This window comes from Haplochromis burtoni, unplaced genomic scaffold, assembly GCF_018398535.1.
Source record: "Haplochromis burtoni strain Fernald_Lab_line unplaced genomic scaffold, NCSU_Asbu1 Contig_120, whole genome shotgun sequence".
NCBI classification, from domain to species: domain Eukaryota; kingdom Metazoa; phylum Chordata; class Actinopteri; order Cichliformes; family Cichlidae; genus Haplochromis; species Haplochromis burtoni.
The window spans coordinates 574,143-595,922 of NW_024582481.1; the positions used below are offsets into that span (position 1 = coordinate 574,143).

Sequence of the window (21,780 nt, forward strand, 5' to 3'; positions counted from 1 at the left end):
CTTGAGACAAAAACAGCTTATAGCAATTCAAACAACTGCCCTGAAGATAGACACTGTAGAACAGGAAATGGAAATGTTTAGTTGTAGTTTAGTTTTTATTTAGTTTTAGTGTTTTTGAGTAGCATTTTATTTAGATATAATATGCCAGAGGAAACATTTAGGTAACTCAGTTGAGATACTCCCTCTATATTTTCATTTTATTTTAGTTCGTTTTCCAAGTTAACAAAATGATTAAACTTCTTTTTTTTTTTTTTCAAAAGTCTTGTTTTTATTTTAATTTTAGTAACTTTAGTGTAACCTAAGACTTGACTTGATAAAAAAATGATGTGGCTCAGAGACTTTATAGAGTGAGACTCAAGTCTAAACAAGAGAGCGCAACTCCCCCCAAATGCCATGGACTATACGTAAAGTTCAATGTTTAATGATTTTTTTTTTACAACATGTTGTCATCAGCTGCTTTTATAACAGCACTCTCATGTCTGACCTTTGACCTATAACCTTAGATACTAAAACTGTGTATTTAATTATTTTCTTTACCCTCATGATTGGAGCAGACATGGCTGAAATCTTTGGCTTCTATAAGCTGTAAAAAACCGAGATAAGATATATTCATGTAGTGTTTGAGTTTGTAACACTTTATGGTGTGATTGTAGCGCCGTAGGGCATCCCTGAAAAACTTTGAAGTCTGTTCTTTTAATGCCCGTTCATATGATATATTACTCAATAACACATTATTATTACTCGATACTCAATATAAACAGACAGACGAACAAACAGAAGCATACCTGCGCCCTGCCTTTGGGAGGAGAAAGCTATAAGACTGAACAGCAGCAGTCTTCTGAGGCATTCGGATCTATGGAATTGAGTTATATTAACACCACTGTGTGTTTTTACAGCTGTAATTGTTAAATTGTAGCTTCTTTTGTTAGATTACAAAAATGTAATCACATAACCTAAAGGGCAAGGATACAGTCAAAACAATTAACATGTAGTGTGGGAAAGCCAGGAATGGTTACACTGCATGTATAAGTATACAAGCAAGGCTACACATGCATATACACATTTACCTAATTAACTGGTTTCTATGAGCCATTTTACAGATACATACACACTTTCCTGTCTGTTTATAAATTAATCTCTGAGTCACAGAAGTCAAATAAACCAGTAACAAAGTAATGGGAAAGTCAGGTATATTCTTTTTCAGATGCGTATGTTGATTTGAAAACTGAAAGTGAAGAAGCTGAGTGGTATTCCCCTATCCACCTTCTGTGGCAAAGTTTTATCCTGTTAACAGAACAAATCACGCTAAACAAAGTGAAAAACAAAAAGACAGCGCAGCATGGACTGCTAAGTGGGGGGTCCCGCTTTATCTTGCGGCACCGTCCTGAAACACCTGTGCCTTTTACGCCGCTCGACATCGTAGACCACCCTCAAACCGCTGACCCTCTCTTGGCCTTTGGAAAAAAAAAATGGTTATAGACGTGCCATCAACACCTATGGCAAATGCACACCTGAGAAAATACACCTGATTATATGAGCACACTTCAAATTTCCCCCAGAGCTGTTCCCAGATGTTGCTCAAGCACATTTCATAGGCCAGAGCAGGTCAGATTGTACTTGGAATGGAAAATGTATATTTACAGTAAATCCCTTTGGGCAATACACAAATCTACCAAAAATAAACACTTTATTTTTCAACTGCACTTAATCAGTTGTTGTTGTGAGAATAACTTATTGCGTTGCGTAAATCAAGTGTTCTTTGGTTTACGTCATTATACGAAAACTCATGTCGAAACTGTTCGGTCACGACAAGCCACTGCTTACTTCGACAAGAAAAAAAAAAAACATCTTTTTAAAATGTGTTGTTGGCAGCTCACAGCACACCAAAGCAATCTCGAGATGAAAATATGCGATGCTGAAGTCAGACTATTTATTTAACTTTTATTGGTTCAGATTTAATGAAATGTCTAATGGTGAGGCTGAAACAGTGCGCACATTGATCTGGTTGTGATTGAAGTTATGGTCAGTGCGCTGTGTTGCTTACATTGGACCTGGACTCAGAGATTAGAATAATATAAGCACATAAGCCTTTGCTTGTTCTCAGCCACTTCACCGTGCACCCCGGCACCTCTGGTTTTCTCCCCGCCCCTCTGCATTACCTGCAAGTTATATAACTGCACAGAGTACCCCATGTTGCATTTGTGTAATATGACCACATTTTAGGGACTACAGATCAAATTTAATGCTTGTGAAGAGATGATTGAACCATATCTTGTCAGTGTGCAAATCCATGAGCAGCAATGGACTCGTGCACTAAAAGCCACCCCCTCCTCCCCTTTTCTCCTCAACCTGCAGATGTTATATCGTGAGGGGGTGACTGGAATTACACTGAGTACAGAGACCCCTCTCAGAGCCTTTGCTGCAGTAAAAAGAAGAAAAAAAAACATAAAAACAAATATATTCGACAGAAACCTAAATCAAACCACACTGAATCACACTTCTGGGAAAAAATGTGAAAGTGCAGACATACATGTTTGGGCCCACTGTGTTTCTTTTTACCCAGTTGCTTCTGTTTCATTTTAAGTTATAAAATGAATATTATGCAAACAATGACATATTGTCTATAGCATGAAGATGTTTTTATTTTACATGAAACACAGACCGTTGTTTTGCATATGAAAGATTACATTACAAAGTGATGGAGTCACACTCAGTATGTCTACCAATGTCTTACTGTACTTACTGTATATGTTTCAAGGTTTTATCATTTTGATTTATAGGTAGCTAGATAGATGCAGAGCATACATGTATAGCTATGTACTGTGACGTGGTAGTAGAATAAGCCAAAAAGTATAAGAAAAACAACAAAAGCTCTAAGCACTCATGCTAATCGTGTATCTGATGGGAAAGTCATTTAATCAAGCTCCATTAAAATGAAGCAGTTTGTTTCACTGTCTGCAGCCATCTATCATGTACTCTTGTACAAAGTCATTAAAATGCTGACAAGACTTTCTATTAGCACTTTTACTACATTCTTCTGAAGGCTTTTTTTCAACCCACGTGTTTGATTCCAGCAGATACTGCATCCTATAAAAAGAAGAAAGCAATGAAGAGAGAATCGTTCTCTGAAATCTTTCCTTAATATCCCTGATATACTTACATTCCACTTGTATCTTTTGTGGTGCCATCTTTGCCCATGATGAGATACTGTTTTCCCATGTCTAGTTTTCCTTTGCAGTGAACCCTCTTAGCAAACACTCGGACAGAGTTCTTACTCACCAACACATCGTTATCTAGTAGAAGGATTATAATTATTATATTTAAAGAAAGTCTTCAAATAAACATAATGAAAGGCAACAATAGTTCACTTACTCGATTTGAGAACCTCAATTATAAGAGTGGTGTACAACTCAAAGTTACTCTTCACAGAAATACTGGAGACCTCAACGATGTATGCTGGAATACAAAACAAATATAGAAATAATGCAGTGATTAACACCCCCAAAAATGCTAACAAGCTAACTAGCAAACAGTAAATATTTGATGCTTTTCACGTAAATGTCTTGTTTAGAATACTGACCGTAATCTACGATAGGGAAGGAGCAAGCATGTTGGACACGGGTAACCTTCAAAATTTTTTGTCTTGGATCAAATGTTTTTTGTAGGGTATGACAGGGTCCTATAAAAAGATTTTTAAAAAGTCAAGACACTTACATTTTTTTGATTGTTTTTTACACAAAATTACATAAAATTAAAAACAGACATGTTTCTGTTATGGAAGTCCCAGCATGGACTCAGGATCACTTTTCTGTGAATACAGCTGTTGGCTTCATCAAAGTCATATATTAGCACATCTCGAAAGGCACCCTCAATTCTGAAAGGTCTGTATGCATTGCAGAGCAACATATGCTGCTATCCAGGCAATATATATCAGGGAAGGTCTTGCATATTTCAGCACGACAATGTAAAACCATACAAAGCATCAAGTTAAGAAACATGATATTTTAGTAACGAGCCTGGGTGCTCAACTAGTCTGCCTGTAGTCCAGACCTCTGCCCAAGTGAAAACATTTGGTGCTTGACAAAATGTAAAATATGACAAAAAAGACCCACAAGTGTCGAGCATCTCGAGTCCTGTATCAAACAAAAATTGGACAACATTCATCTCCCAAAAGTCCAGCGCTATTTCAGACATATACAGAAATTTACAGACTTTTGTTTTTTGAGATGCGTTGCTGCCTTTCAATTAAAAATGGGCTATTTTTTTTTAAAACATTTTAAGCAGTTTAAACGTTTAATATCTTTTCAGTTTTATTTTGAATAAAATATGACTTTATGAAATCTGAAAATCACTGCATTCAGTTTTTATTTTGATTTTAGACGGCCGTTTTAGATTTGGGGGTGTCATTGTAGTGTACTAAAAAATTTTTGTACTTTCTGCACATTCGCACACGTCCTCTGAACACAGTTTGGATACCATCTTGCTTCTTTGTGGTGCAGCGTAGAACACAGTACACTTTCTGTCTGTAAGAAAAACACATAGTACTATTTATGAAGTCCTATTCAATAAAAGAGATCGCATATGTGTTTGTATAAAGAGAGAAAGAAAGAACGACAGTCTTACCTGGTTCATAATAATCATAGAATGTGGCTGGAGCAGGCTGTAGAAGCCCAACTGGTACCAGTTGTTTAGCTTCAAAACTAATACATTCCTCATCCTCTTTCACCTTCACAGAGATAAAAAAGTAAATCTAACATTTGACAAGCACATTTATTTTCCATAACCTGAATTCATCCATACCTCGTTGAAGTAAATCAGAAGTCTTCCAAAATACGTCTCATAATGGTCAATGTAATGTTCAGGTGAATCTTTTAACTGGGGGAAAAAAGAATTAAACAATTTTGCATTTTAGCAGAAAAAAAGAATCTTCTGAAGTTTCAGTGTGAGTACAGGTCATTCCAGTTTCACATGTAACTTTTATCATAATATTTTTGATGTGCTCTTTGAAACCACAAAATATTTTTTTCTTGAGTTAAATGAGATTTCTGTATGTTAAATATAGCTAACTTAAAATAACTTCACACATAGATAAAGAAAAGATCTAAAGACTAAATACATTTTTTTCATAAGTTTTCTCTCTTTAACAGAGAAAACTAAAGGCTTGTATTTGTTTACTGTAAATTTGCAAAAACATCTTATTAAGGTTATCAATTGTGTTTTTAAACTTAGCACAAAAAGTAAGATCATTTGTGTTTGGTCAGTTTTTTCTTTGTTGTAACAATACTTCTTGACAAGAAATCTAATACTGCCAGAAAGCCTGTGTTTTACCCTTAAATGGCGCCACATTTGTAAGCAAAATATATATGTATAGTTCTGTGTAAATAATCATTCTGTACATATGATAATTTTTAATCCTAAAACTGTTTATAACCTGCATAGTTCACATTTCTGTATAACTGTATACCTCAGATTTCTGTATAGTTTTTTTTATTTCATATTTATATCCTGTTCATAGCCTGTACATAATTATAGTTATAGAATATTCATAACATACTTCATACCGTGTACATTATAACATACCCATAACAGACCCATTTCTGTAATATACTCACATATCTATATTATTGCTAATATATATTGTAATATATCTATATCATGGCTAAAGCAAACTGCATTTCATTGCCCTGTACCTGTGACATGTGCAATGACAATAAAGTTGAATTCTATTCTATTCTATTCTATTCTATTCTATTCTATTCTATTCTATTCTATTCTAAAATGCCTTATGGGTTAAGCATCACAGTTGAGTATGTGGGTTGCTCTGCCAATGCCAAACAGCTTATACTCCTGTTGACTCTTGTTTGGTGTTGTTTATTGGATTGAGTGATTGAAGTGTGAAGCAACAAGACATGTTTGCATCTTAATTCATTTGTTTCACAAATATGGGCTCCAGCACCATGTGGAAGAACCATACACAGCTATAAAAGCCTGGCACCTCGTCCTCATGTTGGTCAGCAGCCCGGTTACACACTGCTGTGGGATGATTTCATGTTCTCACGCTGAAAACACCAGCTGATAACCACCTTTTATGTAACCACTAAGTCTGATTACTAATGTTAGTTTCCTGAGTATGACGAACTTACTTGGAAGCAGTATAATGCAGTTTATACAGGATCGAACCTTCCATATAGGCTTCTTGTCTTATTTTATGTTTATTTTTTACATTTTTGTAATTTCTAATTATCAGAATGACACCCCAGCACTTGTATTTATGTCACAGTGCAACTCTGACAAATATTGCCTCAAAGAATGTTAAAATGAAGCACACCACGTGCAATTCCCCTTCAGCGTAAATAATTACTGTGGCATCGAGATTTGCACATGTCTAGAAAATCTTCTCTTACTTTGTAATGGGAGTAATGGTGAAGAATACCAACCTTATCCAGGTCCTCTGTTTTAGCCTCAAATCCACTCAATAATGTAATATCGGCAATGGCCATTCCTGTAAGATTCCTCTTCTTACTATGACCATGAATACAAAAAACAAAAGGACATTGAGAAAGACATTGATCAGGAAATGGGTTTTTTTTGTTTGTTTTTTGAACTGCACAGCTCATACTCTGAATTCATATTCATGAAAAGTAAATATGAATTTACTGGATCTCATTTAACTAACCTGACACAGACAGTGTAGGTAACAGCCTCATTTGGACTGAAGTTATTATCAATCTCTCTCCTGTATCGGGTGTGAGCATCAGACCCCTCAATGGCTGTTCGTCCCAGGTCTTCCTGGTCTTGTTTCGCATCATCGTAGTCATAGTATTCATAATTTTCTAATATCGGAACTAGATAGACAAAGATTAATGTAAGTGTGTGCCTTTTATCAGTAGTTGTGATTTGTTAGCATTTACAAATCTCACCAGTGTACTTCACTTTCCCCTCCACCCTGACACTGATAGACACCTGGTCACATTCATCCTTGGGTTCCAATAAATGGTAAGCCTTAACAATCTACAAGGGACATTTAGAGTCAATTATAGGTCTGATTGATAATATAAAATCAAAGATGTGAATCCAACATACTTTAAGCTTAATTTCTCCTTTTCCAGTCAGATGCACGGTGATGTTGTTCCCTGTAAATTTCTAGGGCAACAGAAAAAAATTAGAAGGGGGTTTCATCTTATACAGATATGTCTGAGCGCATTGCTTTATGATACCTTCAGGCTGGTCTCTACTTTTTCCTTCTTATTTTCTAGTTGAAGTGTTACAATTTCATTCCTTCCAGCAGAGGTGAAATCTGCTTTCAGTTTTGGTTCTGGACTGGGAGGCTTTTTTAACTCGTACTCTGCGAGGGCTTCCAGGGCCATGAGCGTATCCTGGGAATGGTAAGAATTCTTAATAATATAATGGTTGACATGTCTTCCCTGACAGTGAATAAATGGTGTTAAACAACAGGGGAAACAGGAGTTCCACACAAAGATGGATTCTCCAGCTCTAGCCTAATCACCTGTGTTGACTTGAAGCCTCCATAATAGTTTTCTCTGGAGTTTAACCAACAGGCTGCTCTCTCTGCCCAGTTTATATGCCCAAGCTGAACAGCAGTTAGAAGGACGTAGGCTGTCGTCTCTATTGTGATAGCATCCAGCTTTGGGCTGTCATTAACTGCCCAAAAATAGCAGTCGTTCGTTCCTAATAATAAAAAAAACAAAACAGAATAATTATACAAAAATTAGACATTATATGATAATATAGGAAGAGACAGCACATATAATTTGGTCATAGTAATAGATTATTGTATGTATAGTGCCCACACTCATTTGCTTGTACTGCACATACCTTTAATAGCCGCTGCTTCCACTTTTTTCCATATATGTGAATGATCTGTTGTATTTGGCATGCACACTGAGAGGCAATAGGCTGTAATGGCGACAGCATAGGGATGCTGCAGCTCCACTGCGAGTGACTGGAGATATGATGTTGAAGAGGAAATACTTGGTCTCTGGAAGAGAATAACATGAAGGTGGTGAATTATTTTTTGCTCATATTTGTTGTGACTTATGGGCTAACTGTGGCAAATAAAAATTAACAATTCTCAATGTAGCATCAATTATTTTGTGTCCCCAAACCTGATGAATGTCCTGTTTTTATCTAAATAGCAACAGTAATGCTAATATATAGAAGGTTTTTCACAGGACTCCCTGCAGGTGAAACACTAAGTACATCCTGACACCTTTCATAGGAATTAGGAAGGTAAGTAGCAACCTAGTGCTTCTAATTAAATGCACCGGAATAACTGATCATTTGTGAGCGTGCTCACCACTACAAAAGCAGGAAATTTGGCATATGCTTTGGTTATTTTTCTCTTTTGTGTAATATTCCATTAGAGTTTATCATTTAAATGCTGTCTGGTCTGCAGTCTGGACTCAGATACCAGACTGACTACAATTACCCACTTGTAGTCAAAATTACTCAAAACTAGTAAAAACAGTACAGTTGGTTTTTAATATCACCACTCACCACTTTATTTTGCATATCAGGCTGGAGAAATTCAACGGACCGGTACAGTGCAAGAGTTATGAAAGCAGTCACTGATGCATCTTGGTCTTTGTCTATCTAGATAAAACACACAGATACAAAGTTGCACTCAGATCACTGTATTTTGGTTTGTTGTATTTAGATCTAAATGGGAGACAAATTAAAGGAAAAGAATGAACATTATAAAATGCAGTGCATTGGCCCATCACATGCTGCCAGAACAGCTTTAATGTAACTTGGCATTGACTCGACCAGTGTCTGGAGCTCTGATAGTAAAATAGTATGTTCTTCTTCCAAAAATATTCCCTTCTTTTTGTGTTTTAGTTAGATTTAAAGATGATGACTATTGCAAAGAAACCGCTGCCATCAGGATGGAAATGGGCCAACCAAGGCTTTATGACTTTTCCTTTAATTTGTCATCTGTTTATACCCCTAATGTTCTAATTAGGGGTGCAACGATATACAAAATTCAGGGTTCGGTTCGATACTTTGGTGTCACGGTTTAATATTTTTTCGATACCAAATTTTTTTTATGCTTTTTTAATTTGTCATTTATTAAAATTATAAATATATATTTTAACTCAAAAGTACAGTTTTTAAATGTAATGTTTCTGAAAGAACAAAGTAATAAAAAAATTAATCTATCTGATCGAGAAATCATCATCTTTGGAAAAGAGAGTTTATTACAGAGAAATGGCTCTTTCCAAAATAAAAGCTATACTATACGCTTCTGCTGGGCTATATTCTCAGCAGCATATTAAACATATCAGGTCCCCATAAGGAGAATCATGTGCTAACGACTGTCTAAATGACTCGGGTAAAGTTTGTAGCATGCGTGCTTGTTGTTTTTGTCTGCTTCCACTTGTCTTTGCACTAGGATGATGTCGGTGTAAATGTGCAGTCATATTTGTTGTGTTCCCACTAGTGCTATCAGCGTTAATCTGAAATGATGTTAACGCCACAACACGGCAAATCTCACCAGTGCGTGGGGCTGGACAGCGTCAACACGTTAACGAGCCAGTAGTTCCCACCCATGTAATTGAGCATTGCGTGGCACATCCGACATACTGTTTTACTTTTGTCCATGATGCGCTTACCTTCAGGGTCATACTTCACATGAAGACTCTGTTTTGTTTTATTTATTTTCTTTTTGGTTTTATCTGAGCACATATGTGTGTATTTACATATATATTCATATTTGTAAATGCAAGTATGTGTACTTGTGTACATATTGGGGTTTTTTCTGTATATGTCTGAAATAAAGATACAATAATAATAATAATAAAAAAAAGACCAAAATAGTTCCAAAGGCCAGATCTGAATGAGGGTGGGGGAGGTTCAATTTGCCATGTTGCAATGAGCTTAGCCTCTGTCTTGCTAGCTCAGTGGATCTGCGCTCAACAGTGCAGCCTAGGCGGAGTAGTCGAACGCAGATCCACTGAGCTCTCAACAAGGACAGCATCGTCAGAAGAAAAGTTGATAAAATAAATAAAAAATTTTGTATTGTTCGATACATATGCTTACCGAACCGAAAGCACTGTATTGAATGGTTCAATATCGATATGAGTATCGTTGCACCCCTATTTCTAATATGCACAATACATTTATTTTGCGAGAATTTACCAGGGTTCCTTTGTGTAACACAGGATTTGGGTCACTGAATGACCCATCATGTTTCTGGACTGAGAGCAAGTAACTGACTGATCTTCTGATGTCTTCTCCTAATCTGACGTTCTTCCGTTCTTCATTAGTCTGACGCTGAGTCACAAATGAAAACATTTTTACTATAAGAGCAGTCACCCTGAGAACATGAAAAAACAAAGTGAAAAGGTTGATTCATTATTATTCATAATGGAGATTTTAAAATATAAATATAAAGTGAAATTCAAATTACTACTTTACATCCAAAACTAAAGAAGAGTTATATAAACCCATACTCACCAATTACTCGATGGCACATAACTCAATGTACCATAGGCTCCATCATGCCTTCTATAGCTTGTGATGTGTTTACTGCCTAGCAAAAAAGTACACTGTGCTTATAAAAGTGTCAGTTCATTACTATATATATATGAATACATATATGAAGGCGAAATACAAGCATAGTGATGATTTGTGACACAAAACTGACTTTTCCCCTAATTAAAACACAGAAAGTTATTCCATAAAAAAATTTGTGAGTGCATTTCAGTGCATATCAAGTATGATTTTTTTTTTTACAATAACTTTAACATATTTAATAAGGTTATGTATTTTTTTTAACCTTTATTCTATTGATTTTTACCACAGTCAAAAATTGTAATCTTTTTTGTTTGCATAATTTTTTCCAACATATTTGAGCCCTCATAGCTTCTGAACTACAGGAGATGAAAACACATGAAATCTTTTGAGCTAAAAACACATTCAAGCTCCATTTTTGGTTTATTATGCACCCAATCCAAAAATAATAATCTAAAAAGTCCTGCATTTGTTCATTAGGATTTGTTCTTCAATTACTATTGAGCAAAACGTTACCAATTTAATGATGCAGAGTACAGAAAAAAGCACTCACATCCTTAATGTTTTACTTGCTTTCTGATAAGTCACTAGAGAAAACTTTTTTTAAAAAGTACATGCTGTGTATACTTGATGGTGTTGTATTACCATGTGGGACAGGAGACTGGTTAAATTGAGCTACAGTATATTTCAAGAGCCTGTAACTCAGCTCTAACATCATTAAACTAAGGTGAACTTCATGCTAAAATATTTGTTCAAGAAATCCTTCGGAGAGGTCAAATGGTAACTTTTTTAAGATCCGAATAACTGTATGTGGACTGACCAGTGAATCTATAAATTATAAAACAATTTTAATTTGTAGCATATTTAGCACCTAATAAGGATATTTTTTCATGTCTTCCTACCTTGCTCAAGTTTATTAAGAGCATCCTCTCTGCTGCCAGGTGGCAGCTCAAACCACTGATTGCTCAAGTCAAGGTACCGGAAAGCTAAAACTGTAGGTCCCAGTTTTGACATTGTCTGCTCTAAACATCCAGTTGGCAAAACAATCATTTCAGCAACCCTTTCAGTAGAAAGAAGCTTTCTTGCATATGAATCACCAAAGCCATTCCCTGTTGAATGAGAGAAATTAAATAATAAGATGTCAGGTATTTATAAAAGTCAACAAATTTTATGACTGTGTCTCAGTGTCTACCTTCCACTGAAACAAATATATTGGAGCTGGAGTCAGGGACTGTGTCATCTGGTAAGGATCCGTCAATAGTGATAGTCTTTGTGCTTCTTCCTATCATAACAGAGATAAGTATAAAAAGGAGAACAATAACTATGACGGACATTAAACTATCCATCAGAAATACAAACCCACTCACCATCTAAGTTATGGACACTGGTTTCTTGATCTCTCTTTTCTAATCCTTCTTTCTACAACATAAGATAGAAGACAACCACTTTATAGTATGCCTTGTTTTTGGAACTCAGACTGCCATAAAAGTATCTTATACATTTCACTCACCTGCACATTTAAAGTTTTTTCTATTGCATCTATTCCGAAGCTATTCTTCATATCATAGAGACGTATTTTGATGGGTATTGAACCAGCGACCATGGGCACAGCAGAGAATGAGACAAACTGAGAGGATTGGGGTGCAAGAGTAATGTTAACATAAGATAATTTCGTGGCTGAACCAGGAGAGCAAAGCCCTTCAGTTTGTTCCATGTGCACTGCCACCTGTGAACATGCAGGTGTCCAAGAAGACAAAAAAAATCTTTACTTATTACACGCAAAGTAGTTACTGTTTCCAGTGACACTCAGCACTGATGTTGAGGTTAATCTACCTGCAGTTCGAAGTCATCATAGTTGTAGATAACAGGTGAAACCGACAGCTGCTCAAATTTTTTCACAAATGAGGGCAGTCTCAGAGACACAAATGACCTCTTAAAGGCTTTGATCTCAAGTGGCTTATCGACACAGAAACCTGAGTGAAACACAGAATAGAAGTAAGTTGCAGTTAATGAGATCCAGTCAAATATCTGTGATGTGTTTATAAAGGACAGTTATGATTACCTGTGGATGGAGATAATGTGACAACCTGAATCTCCCATGTGGTGATGGAATCAGGAAGGAGCAATGAGTAACTACAAGAGTTTTTGATGAAGAGAAATCAAATTAAATCAAATCAATCAGACAAATGACACAGTTTATACTGGGGTTCAAAGATAAGCTGCTTAAGTGAAATAATCACACATTATTCAAGCAACAACAATTAAGATGAGTACATAAACAAAGCAACTGCATGGTGTCATTATGCATCGAACAACTGTATTTGACTGGAAATGGATTTGTGTATATATAAAAAAAAAAAATTTCGTCACTCGCCCCTGTGGGCGGTCAATCCTTCAAGCTCGGGTCCTCTAACCAGAGGCCTGGGAGCTTGAGGGTCCTGCCCATTATCTTAGCTGTTCCTAGGACTGTGCGCTTCTGGACAGAGATCTCCGATGTTGTTCCTGGGATCTTCTAGAGCCACTCATCTAGTTTGGGAGTCACCGCACCTAGTGCTCCGATTACCACTGGGACTACTGTTACCTGATGAAGGCTCTTAGACTCCTGTTGATCTTGTATAGCTTCGATAGTTGGCTAACCTCCTGGCTAACCTACTACCTTGATCTTAGCCTCTTGCCTCCTTCTCCATGGAGGGTACAGCCCCTTGTGGCTGTAGCCAAGCATCTCACTGATCACTGCTGCCGTGGTGTAGATCAGCTTGTTAGTCTCGGTAATGGTGGCTGTAGGTATCGTCCACAGTGCTGAATTAACATAGTCTAACAGACCTTCTGAGGGTACTTCATGTAGACTTGGTAACCGGCTACGGGGGAATCAGGTTTCAAGCTTGGCCATGATCCTATCTTTCAGGTCACTTCCTCTCGCACTCAACGATCCTTCTTCTATCGCACTTGGTGCTTGGTACCCAATCTCGGGTGGGGTTGATCATATCACCCTCCTGACCTGGCGTCCTGGCTCAGCATTTGTGTTGTACCTCGTCAATCTCTAGCTGTGAGAGCAGTCCCTTCTTTCGAATGTTGGAACACTGAGCTACTAGTTGTTTCGCCGTCATTGTGGATGTTGGGTATCGAAGAATCCATAGGTCCCTCATCCTATTCATGTAACCCCTTCCGAGGGTTACTTGCGTAGTAGCATTCCAACAATGCCCTGTTTTCGTCTCTTGCCCACCGATGCCTTCTTGTTCCAGTAGCCCACTTCTCGTCAGGGTGCCCTGGTTCCTCAACACCTGACACGGACTTGTTATCCGGGCGACAGTCCAGCCGGATGCCTTCATATTTATCTGTCTCGCTCATGTCTGCGGTAGGCTTCGCTTAGCATAGGGGGTCTAGCCTTAGGACCCTTACTGGACACCGGGATCGAACTGCGATCCTCTGCCTCCAAAGGCGTGTAGTCTAACTACTACTATATATATATAGGATATCATGAAGGTAACTTATTATTCATTTATATTTCAATTTCACTATATGCTAGTATATATATGTATATATTTATAAGTATCACATGTACTCAAATGATATCTATAAATAAAATCTAAGAATATATATTAATATAATATAATATATATATAATATTATATATATGTAAAGGTAACATTAAAATGCTTACGTTTTTTTGTTGGAGACGTCAAATTCCACAAACCAAAGCTTGGAGGAAAATATCTTCGGATATACTGAGAGGTTTCTGAGAAGAACTCCTCTATCTCAGCAACGGATGCAGCTAAAAGCCAGAAAAAGTCAAAGTCAGTCAAAGTCAGACTTTGATAATTAAGCTACAGCTATTAAATGCTACTCAAGATGATTTTTAAAGTGTCAGTTTCATCTCACTCCTGCCAAATCCTTTTTGGAGTTCTTCCTGGATCTTTTTTTGTCTTAGACGCTCCGCTTCAAGGCAGCACTTTAAAAACACTTCAGCACAAGTTGGATTTTTTTTCACTAGAAGGACCCGATCAGCTCTTTCCCGACATGTTCGTTCCATCGGGATTTGAGAAAATCCATAAACACAACAGTTTTGCAGTTCTTTCTCTGTGTAGTTCAATTCTAAAGAAAATAAAAGACACATTTAGCATGTTCTTGCAAAAAATATTTTATACCATCAGATCAAAGTTTTAATACTAGAATCTTCTTACTCAAGGCCATTATTTCGGGTTGAAGGTCCACTGAGCGTCTTTGTCGTGTTAATGAAGAATTACAACCAAAATCTAGTAGTAGTAGATAAGCATGAAAGCAAGAGAAAAATGATTCGAATGGAATAAAAAAATGTAATACGTATTTATTAGCTGTGGTTGTAGGAAATAATTTGGAAAAGCGAAAGTGCTTCTTCCCACTGTCCAAAGATATGCAGTTAGTGGGGATAGGTTAATTGGAAACTAAATTGCCCATAGATGTGAATGCAGGTATGAATGTGAGTGTGAATGATTGTTTTCATGTGTTAGCCCTGTGATAGACTGGCGACCTGCCCGGGGAGTAGGCTGCCTCTTGCTCTAAGACAGCTGGGATAGGCTCCAGCCCCCCCCCCCCCCCCCCAATGACCCTGAAAAGGATAAGCGGAAGAGAGTGGATGTATGTATGTATGTATGGATGGATGGATGGGAAAGTGTTGTGTTTATGGTTGGATTGAAAACTCTGAAGCTTTATTCTCAAAGTCAGAAAATAAATTTTTTTATTTAAACAGTGAAGTCTACATAAAATACAGTTCCTTAAAAGACACTCATTGTATTTTAAAAAGGAAAATAACCTAAAGATATCATAATAATATGAAGTAACAACTGCTATGGCATTCAGAACACCTTGGTACTAATTAACAGAGGTTGTTAGTTTTCTTTCTAAAAACAGGGCCTTTTACTACATTAAAACAGCATAACAGAGCTCTACAACAATGTCGAGAGGAAATAAGCATGTTTCTTCACATTTTTATGTGTTAGGGTCCTGACTTCAGTTCAGGAGACGGGGATTGGTGCGAGGAAGATAATGAGGTGGATATGAAAAAGGACGGGGCAATTGTGGAGGAAGCAGATAAGTAGGAGTAGAAAGTCATTATGAAAAGGACATGATATAGATATAAAAGTACAAATGTTGAATAGTCATATAAACTTTGAAAGAGATTTTCGTGATCTTGATAAAATATATAGGCAATAGGCAATACTACGTAAATGGCTAGTGTCTAATCGCATACATAAAATGAAACCAAATAGAAAGGCCCTGTCCATCTCAGCTACTGTATTCAGGATGGTGGGACGACATGGTGACTTCCACAGAGCTGTGCCCGCTCCTATGTATATTTTATTGGATTATTTCAATAATGTATTAAAAAAGTTTCAAGGAGTCATCAATTTGGTGGAAGATATAATTACACACTAATCAATTAAATAACCTCAAAAAATTACCTAATGTTCCTTTAACTAAATGAAGAAAAACTTTTTTTTCTTACCCTTTCTCCACAGAAACTGGTCATTAGATACAGAAGCCAAGCCATTGTCTAACAGAACTGATGCTGAGTCAGGTCCACCACCATAGGAACAACCCAGATCATATGAGTTCATAGTAGAGAATACCTGACAATTGAGAAGAAAAGCTTAGACTTACTACTATGATTACCTATAAATGACAAAAAAATACCATAAGTATGAAAGTAGTGTGTGAGACTGTAACCTGTTTGGGTGTGAGTTTATTGTCAGCATTGAGAGCGTAGAAGGCCTTATCCACAGCCAGCAAAGCCACTTTTGCGCTGTTCCCATGTAGATCAAAGTCTATCTTTAAATGTGTGTTAGGTGCAAATGTACCTTTGGGTTGTACCTAAATTAAGACATTTAAGATATACCAGGATTTATTTTTTTTGTTTAGTGAAGGAAAATTAAAATAATACAAATAGACTTCTCAAACCAAAATCAAATAAATATATCAATATAAATACATGTAGATGTAAGCAATTTAAAAATCTAAATTATTTAAATATATGCAATGTTTGTACACCTCCATTAGTTAAATGTTAGTAAAACTTAGTTAAAGCGCACACATTTGAAATAGTTTTGCTTTCTCTGCTCGTGCTGCACTTTTTTATCTGTTCTGTTTACTTACCTTGACATTTAGCTCACATTCATCCCTGACATCTACCCACACTGAATCAGCTATGACGTGACCGTTAGTGTTGTGATAGTAGCCAATCACACGGAAAGATGGAACCATATTATGTGTTATCTGCAGTCGGTGTTTAGCTGATATACCAAGTAGGAGTGAGCCGGTGTTTACTACAATTCCCCGGCTTAAGACCTGAAACAAAGACAATTAAAACGTGTTTAATCAAGACAAAATGCTGCTCCTTTATGAGAATACACAATATTGCATTTAGTCAGATATTTCTGACCATGTAGTGTATATATCCACTGCGTGGGCTGTTGATGGTGTTGAATGTTATGGTAAGGAATTCATTCACAGAGTAGATCCTGCTGGTAAAAGTCATGTAAAGGTAGCTGTCATGTTGAGAGGAAGCACGTCGTATTATTTTTCTCTCTCGTAATCCATTTGTAGAAACCTGTTGGAGGAAGATGAACAAACAGTTAAAACTGGAATCAAATCTGTTAAACAACACCTTTGAATAAGGTTGGGGATACTAACTTCAACTGTAATATCAGCTTTATCATGAACATTAAAAGTATTGAACAGTGCCCCGTCTTGATCAGTGGTGCTTTCCCAAGGCCGTGATGTTGGTAGATTAATATTTACTGGCACACCAGCTGCTGGAGAGCCATCTGGCAGACGCACGAGCACCTATATGAAAAACAAAGAAAAGTGTTTTATTAAAGATCATTCCAGTAATTTGTGTAACTATTCCCATGTGTTAGTTTCAGACATACCACCACGTCCAGTGGATATCCAGGAATAAAATGAGATCGAGTTCGAGAGAGGTCTATGGTGTATTTGTGGGCGAAGATTCGCAGGTAAACTTCTGCCTCTTGTATTTCACCACCTAGGCCAAAGAATTTACACAGTATTATCAAGAAAAATAAAAGGTCGCGTTAATATTTCTCCATGTCTTAATGAGTTTATCAATAGATTTATTATATTGGAACTTTTACTTATTAAATGCAATAATTAAATGTAGCTCCAGAAATTCTGTATTATGCACTGCTATATGAAACCACATTGTTTACAACAATTAAATACTCTCTAATATCTATGATTTCAAATAAAATAACCAAAAACAAACTAAGATATATTGATGAATGTAAATGTCTCCTTTACTTTGTATGTTTGTGACAAACACTCTCAAAAACAATCGATCTCCATTTTCCTGCATCTTAGAGAGGGTTGTTTTCAGCTGCCTCTGAAGTTTTGCATTTGTCTCATTAAACAAAAGAGAAACCTTTGCATTTCCATCTTTGACCTGCAAGAAACAGAGAAGTTTTGATAAAATGAAACAATAATGGCATGCAGTTTGTTACTCATTTTAAAATTAGCTGCATTGTGAATTTTGGATGGATTTCCTCACCGAACCGGTCTGCTCCAGTCCCTTGATAAAAGTCATTTCCTGACCGCCAGAGCCATCTTTTTTTACAAATCCAAACTGGCAGTGATAAGCACCTTTAACTTTTTCACCATGTGTGTACCTAAAGAAAACAACTGTTAACTGGAGCAAAGATAGTCTAAAAATGCAATAGTATATTTATACTTGAGACAGTCAATCCAAACATTAAACGGTCTGACTCAAGCAGTGAATATTTTTTGTTGCTGAATCCAAGTTAATAAAAAGTTTTATTAATTTCACTGCATAGGAAATAATTATGGAAGAGAAAATGCCCAATCTCAAACTGTGATCAGAGGCTGCAAGGACCATCATGTGTCATAATGAGTCATTGTGTGACATTAATTTCATTTTTCAAATCGTGCTACAGTAGACTTGCAGATTCCCTTACGTTTTTTTGCATTTTTCATTGCATGAGTGTGCTTATTTGAATACTGGCAGCCCTTGGTCAGGTAATGACTTGGTTAAACAGTTAAACTGTTCTATTTGTTAAAAGTCATCCTGCTGATAAGATGTTGACAAAATCACCCCAATGCCAAAGCCTTAGCTTTTAACATTTCTTGACATGAGTTTGCAAAGAAAGAGTTAGTTTAATGGAAGTAAAATTAGCACTTACATTGCTGAGATGGTGAATTGAAGATCTTTGTTGGTCAGCAAAATATATTTCGGATCCATTACGATGTTCACATCAAAGCTTGGTAAAACTACAGTTAGTAAATAAGTTATGAGAGTCAAAAGATACTTTCTGTGAATTTAAAAAAAAGATCTCAATTGCACGAATCAGTTTATAGTAAACTTACTAAATTTCTGAACTTTGAACTCTCTGAAGGCAGCATTTGCTTCATCACCCTCATAGTGTGCAGTAATCTTCCACGTACCCGTTCTTTACGAACAACAAAGTACAGTAAGTGTCAAAATTCCTTGACATCTTCACTTTCATTGGAAATTTGTAACCTACTCAGAAACGTCAGGTATGAGGAATGAGTCTTGATGTACTCCTCCCTTTGCAATCTTCATGATTTTCATTATTCTATTTCCAGCAGCATTCTGTCATACAGTGACCAAACACAGACCAAGACAAGAAAGAGTGAATATGTTTCTGTCTTTCAAACTTGTATTACCAAAGACATTTATAAAGAAAATATATAATATTAATAATTATAACTCACAATTACTGATATGTGGACAGGTTCCTCATGAGGCCTCATCGTGTGGTCAAGAGTGAAGATTCTGTACTTCACTAAAAGAATGATAACATAAAAGGAATATAAAATGTCTTTTTCACAAAATAATCACTGTTAGGTAAAGTCTGTAGAATTATTTAATTTTCTTTTACTTTGTTTCTACCTCTGTCTGCTGGGTTATAAATTGGCTGAGCTGTCTGAATGAAGATGTAGCCCCTGTGTTTTGACACCAGAACCCTTGTTAGCTTCGTGTTGGGTGTGAAGGATTGGCTCTCTGCCACGAGCATAACGTAAGAAGGAAATTGAGGCAATCTTAACAAAGAATCCATGTTTAGCTGTAAAGATGTAAATTATAAAGTTAGGGCAAAGTGGGTAGTAACATCTCAGTAACATCTTTTATTGTTTGCTTTTTGTTTGAGTGTGAAGTCTGCATACCTTGAGCTCAGCTATTTCAATCTTGTCTTCTTTAGTGCACGTAACCGTTTTCATCTCAGACACAACAGTACTAGAGATCTCATCCTTCAGGTAGAGCTTAACAGGTTTGTTAAGGTGACCCGGTCCCATCTGGACAAACACTTTCTCATTAACGCCCACGTGAAAGACTTTCGGGCCTGAGATGAAGAATCTGCACACAAAAATGAAAGATAGTGAACATTGCATCTTTTAATAATCTGTTTCACATAATCTGATTTTTAGATAACTATGCAATCTGCAGTGCTGCATATTTGAGCGTATCTTACATTAAGTCAAGTTGATTATTAGGAAATAAATATGGGAATACCAACATATGATTTTTTTTTTTCATTTGTAAGGTTATGAAATTGTTTGAAGACAAAAACTTTAGTTAATTCTATATATATTTATATATATCAGTTAAAATGAGTAGACATCAGCCATTAAAGCATTACACTTCATTCTTCCTAAATTTACCTGTTTTGTGCTGAACACTCTGCGATCCATAACAGCAGCAGTATCACAAAAATGTGGCACTTCATCGCGCCGCTTTGATTACTTTGCCTGCTTTGACACAGACTTTAGATTAACTGCTGTTTTGTAAGTCACTCACCCCTGTATTTCACAATATCTGGATCTCATTAATGCCCTCCCTCTGTTTTTTTCTGCTGCAGATGAACAGACTTATAAAACTTAAAACCAATTACAAAACGTTAAAAAATGCATGCATAAACACTCAAGGCATAATATGATAACAGTTTAATACTGCTAGATATAGCATGTTGCTCGATGTATGCTGTTGTTTAACACACAATGTGTTTTTTTTTTGTCAATTATTAAAATTATTAAATCTATATTTTTTTTTTTAACTTTGCACATTAGGTTTCAATAGACCACCAGACCAACATTTCTGACAACAAGCTGTTTGGTTTTATTAAAATCCGTTTTACATTGCTACTTGGCTTGCAGCCTGGAAAGTGTTCCTGTTTCACAATGTGTAACCATCTCCTCATTGGTCAGTTGAAGCCAGATTTCCCTTAAGTCATGTGGTTTACAAGAAATCATGTTTGTTTTTTCTGTTTTTATCCCCCCCCCTCCTAGCTACCTTTGAAACTAAATGGCTTACAAATTATTTGAAGAATACAGATTAATTGTTCTCTTTTTCTTTAGCAGTCATAGAGTATTTGTCATCTCTTTTTAATGGTTAGAAAAGCTGTTTATTCCACACTTGCTGGACATGGTGTCATGGTCCTGGGTCGAGCGACCCAGTGTTTGAGTTTTATGTATCTTTTGTATTCATTCGTGCCCTAGTTTAGTTCATCTAGTTTATTTTGAGGTTGCTGTTTAGTCCTTTGTTTCTTAGTGTTTATGTCATCTCCTCCTGTACGCAGTCTCCCTGGTTCGTGTGTCTACCTGTCATGCGTCATGTCTGTGTGGTTATGTTCAGTTCAGATCACGTCTAATCTCCATGTTTCCTGTTTTACTTTGAAAGTCTGTGTCTAATGTCAGTGTATGCAGTTTCACTTTTCCTGTCCTGTCATTAGGTTCATGTGTATCAGCTGTTCCCCCTCACGTGTTTCCACTTCCCTTGATCATCCCTTATGTGTATTTAGTCTCTGTGTTTTATTCAGTCTGTGTCGCGTCCTCCATGTCCTCACGACCAGTCTTTGTCATGGTTTTCTGAGTCTTCATAGAGACGACTCATAAGTTACTCCGGTCTACTCTCTTGTGTTCGCACCTGGGTCCACCACATGCACCACCGCATGGTCTGTCTCCTCAGATCGTGACACATGGTCCTTATGTGTGTATTAATTAGTGAATTGAATAATAAGGTAAATAAATATAGCAAGGCACTTCATGATATTCAAAATTAAACATCATTATGGTAATTAGATTGTTTTAAACTATAAATATAAATCTTTTTTCCAGTTGCTTCTGTTTCCTGCTACTTTGTGTGTGTATTACTGCTCCTTTGGACTAGTACTGTAATACACATGCAATGTCATTTGCTCAATATTAGACGATTTAAATGAAACA

At 36.5% G+C, this 21,780-nt stretch overlaps 1 protein-coding gene across 1 annotated transcript; it reads right to left on the reverse strand.

The window, feature by feature from the left end:
- Window positions 1–2,615: 2,615 nt before the first annotated feature.
- Window positions 2,616–20,353, reverse strand: LOC102298179 (complement C4-B). Its single transcript, XM_042223783.1, is given in 42 exon segments — window positions 2,616–3,087; window positions 3,161–3,293; window positions 3,373–3,456; window positions 3,581–3,679; window positions 4,434–4,523; window positions 4,624–4,726; window positions 4,801–4,875; window positions 6,438–6,522; window positions 6,677–6,845; window positions 6,921–7,011; window positions 7,084–7,143; window positions 7,218–7,376; window positions 7,508–7,689; window positions 7,837–7,999; window positions 8,518–8,613; window positions 10,159–10,336; window positions 10,477–10,552; window positions 11,436–11,642; window positions 11,726–11,815; window positions 11,901–11,952; window positions 12,044–12,259; window positions 12,367–12,506; window positions 12,596–12,666; window positions 14,195–14,228; window positions 14,231–14,305; window positions 14,413–14,625; window positions 14,715–14,786; window positions 16,016–16,139; window positions 16,237–16,380; window positions 16,663–16,854; window positions 16,949–17,116; window positions 17,200–17,352; window positions 17,439–17,551; window positions 17,827–17,968; window positions 18,074–18,191; window positions 18,723–18,810; window positions 18,907–18,989; window positions 19,065–19,153; window positions 19,276–19,346; window positions 19,454–19,625; window positions 19,726–19,915; window positions 20,221–20,353. Coding segments are annotated over 42 exon segments (5,064 nt in total). The 5' UTR covers window positions 20,286–20,353; the 3' UTR covers window positions 2,616–2,948.
- Window positions 20,354–21,780: the final 1,427 nt, after the last annotated feature.